This window comes from Portunus trituberculatus, chromosome 42 (assembly GCF_017591435.1).
Source record: "Portunus trituberculatus isolate SZX2019 chromosome 42, ASM1759143v1, whole genome shotgun sequence".
Taxonomy (NCBI): Eukaryota; Metazoa; Arthropoda; class Malacostraca; order Decapoda; family Portunidae; genus Portunus; species Portunus trituberculatus.
In genome coordinates this window covers 24,053,832-24,055,151 of record NC_059296.1, presented here as the reverse complement: position 1 = coordinate 24,055,151, position 1,320 = coordinate 24,053,832, and the positions used below count along the sequence as shown (strand labels likewise).

The following is a 1,320-nucleotide window of genomic DNA, read 5'->3' as shown; positions in this document are numbered from 1 at the left end:
AAAGAAAAATAAATAAAAAATAGGATAGTAATCATGAGGGTAATGATGCTGACGATAATGATGATAATACGTTTGGTATACTTGCCGCAGTGATAAATGGCCGATAGAGTGTGGTAACCACGGGACTCCCTCAGTGTGCCACATCACAGATCACCGGCAGTAGCCTATAGGTGCTCCGTTTGCCTTTTCTTCCAAAAAATACTTATTGATGTTATGAATAAATGCCTTAACTTGAGCATGAAGGTGGCCATATGGCGAGCTTGAAGCAGGACAATGATCCATAGCGAAAACGTGTGTCTGCGACGCAAAGAATTCCTCCACTGACTATATGTGAGTGAAAACCTGGTGAAAACGTAAACAATTTCGTTCGATCAGCTGATAACATGTCTCAAGGAAGAGAAAGTTGACGTCGCTAACCAGCGACCAGAAAAGCACGTTGGTTGATCTTATCAACCAATTCAACGTCGTGCTTGATAAAAGTGGTAATTACTCCATGATAGCTAAGAAACAGGAAGCTTGGGAGACAATTACCAAGAAGTTCAATGCAATATGTGCAACACTGTTAATCAGTTTTTTTTTTTTCCACACACACACACAAAGTATAATGATTAGCATTAAAAGTAGATGGTTAAGTTTATTCATTCTTACATACTATTTGTACTTTGCAATACCTACATTATACACCATAAGATCTTATATATAATTTTCCTTTCTTTACCTTTTGGAACCTTATATATATTCTTATTTACACTTAAAGTGTTAATCCTATCAAGCAAGAACTAGAAAAGAAAAAGTATTATTACACTGGAGCCCAATCGGTTACACAGGGAAAAGTTCTTGAAACTGGCCCTCAGAACCATCTTTGAATTAATGATTCCCTAACTTGTGTGGCATCCAGTTCATGTTCATCTTCATCCTCCAATAAATCAACTACTTCCTGTACCTCAACCTCAACATCTAAAATGTCCACTCTTCTTGAAATAGCAATGTTATGCAAAACAGCACATGCCATCACAATTCTTTTTGTATTGGGAAGTTTGGTTCGCAGGGGTATGCTTAAGCATGCAAATCTTCTTTTCAGTACACCGAATGCCCTCTCAATACAGTTCCGTGTTTGTATATGAGCTACATTATACCTCCTATGCTTTTCAGTTCTTGGAGGTAGAAGTGGAGTCTGTAAATATTCCCGACTCGGATACCCACTATTCCCTAACAAATATAAACCCCTGTAATCTCCTTGATCTAGAAGATGACAGATACGACAATTAGAAAATATTCTTGAGTCATGTATGCTGCCAGGCCAACTTGCAACAACATGCA

The 1,320-nt window shown here is 38.0% G+C and overlaps 1 protein-coding gene across 1 annotated transcript in view; it reads right to left on the bottom strand.

Moving 5' to 3' along the window:
• Nucleotides 1–619: 619 nt before the first annotated feature.
• The window catches only part of LOC123517356 (putative nuclease HARBI1), a 1,597-nt gene continuing 896 nt past the window's right edge, over nt 620–1,320 (bottom strand). Inside the window, exon 1 of the mRNA XM_045277370.1 lies at nt 620–1,320. This exon is cut by the window's right edge and continues 896 nt beyond it. Within this exon, the coding sequence (XP_045133305.1) occupies nt 851–1,320 (470 nt within the window). The 3' untranslated portion in view covers nt 620–850.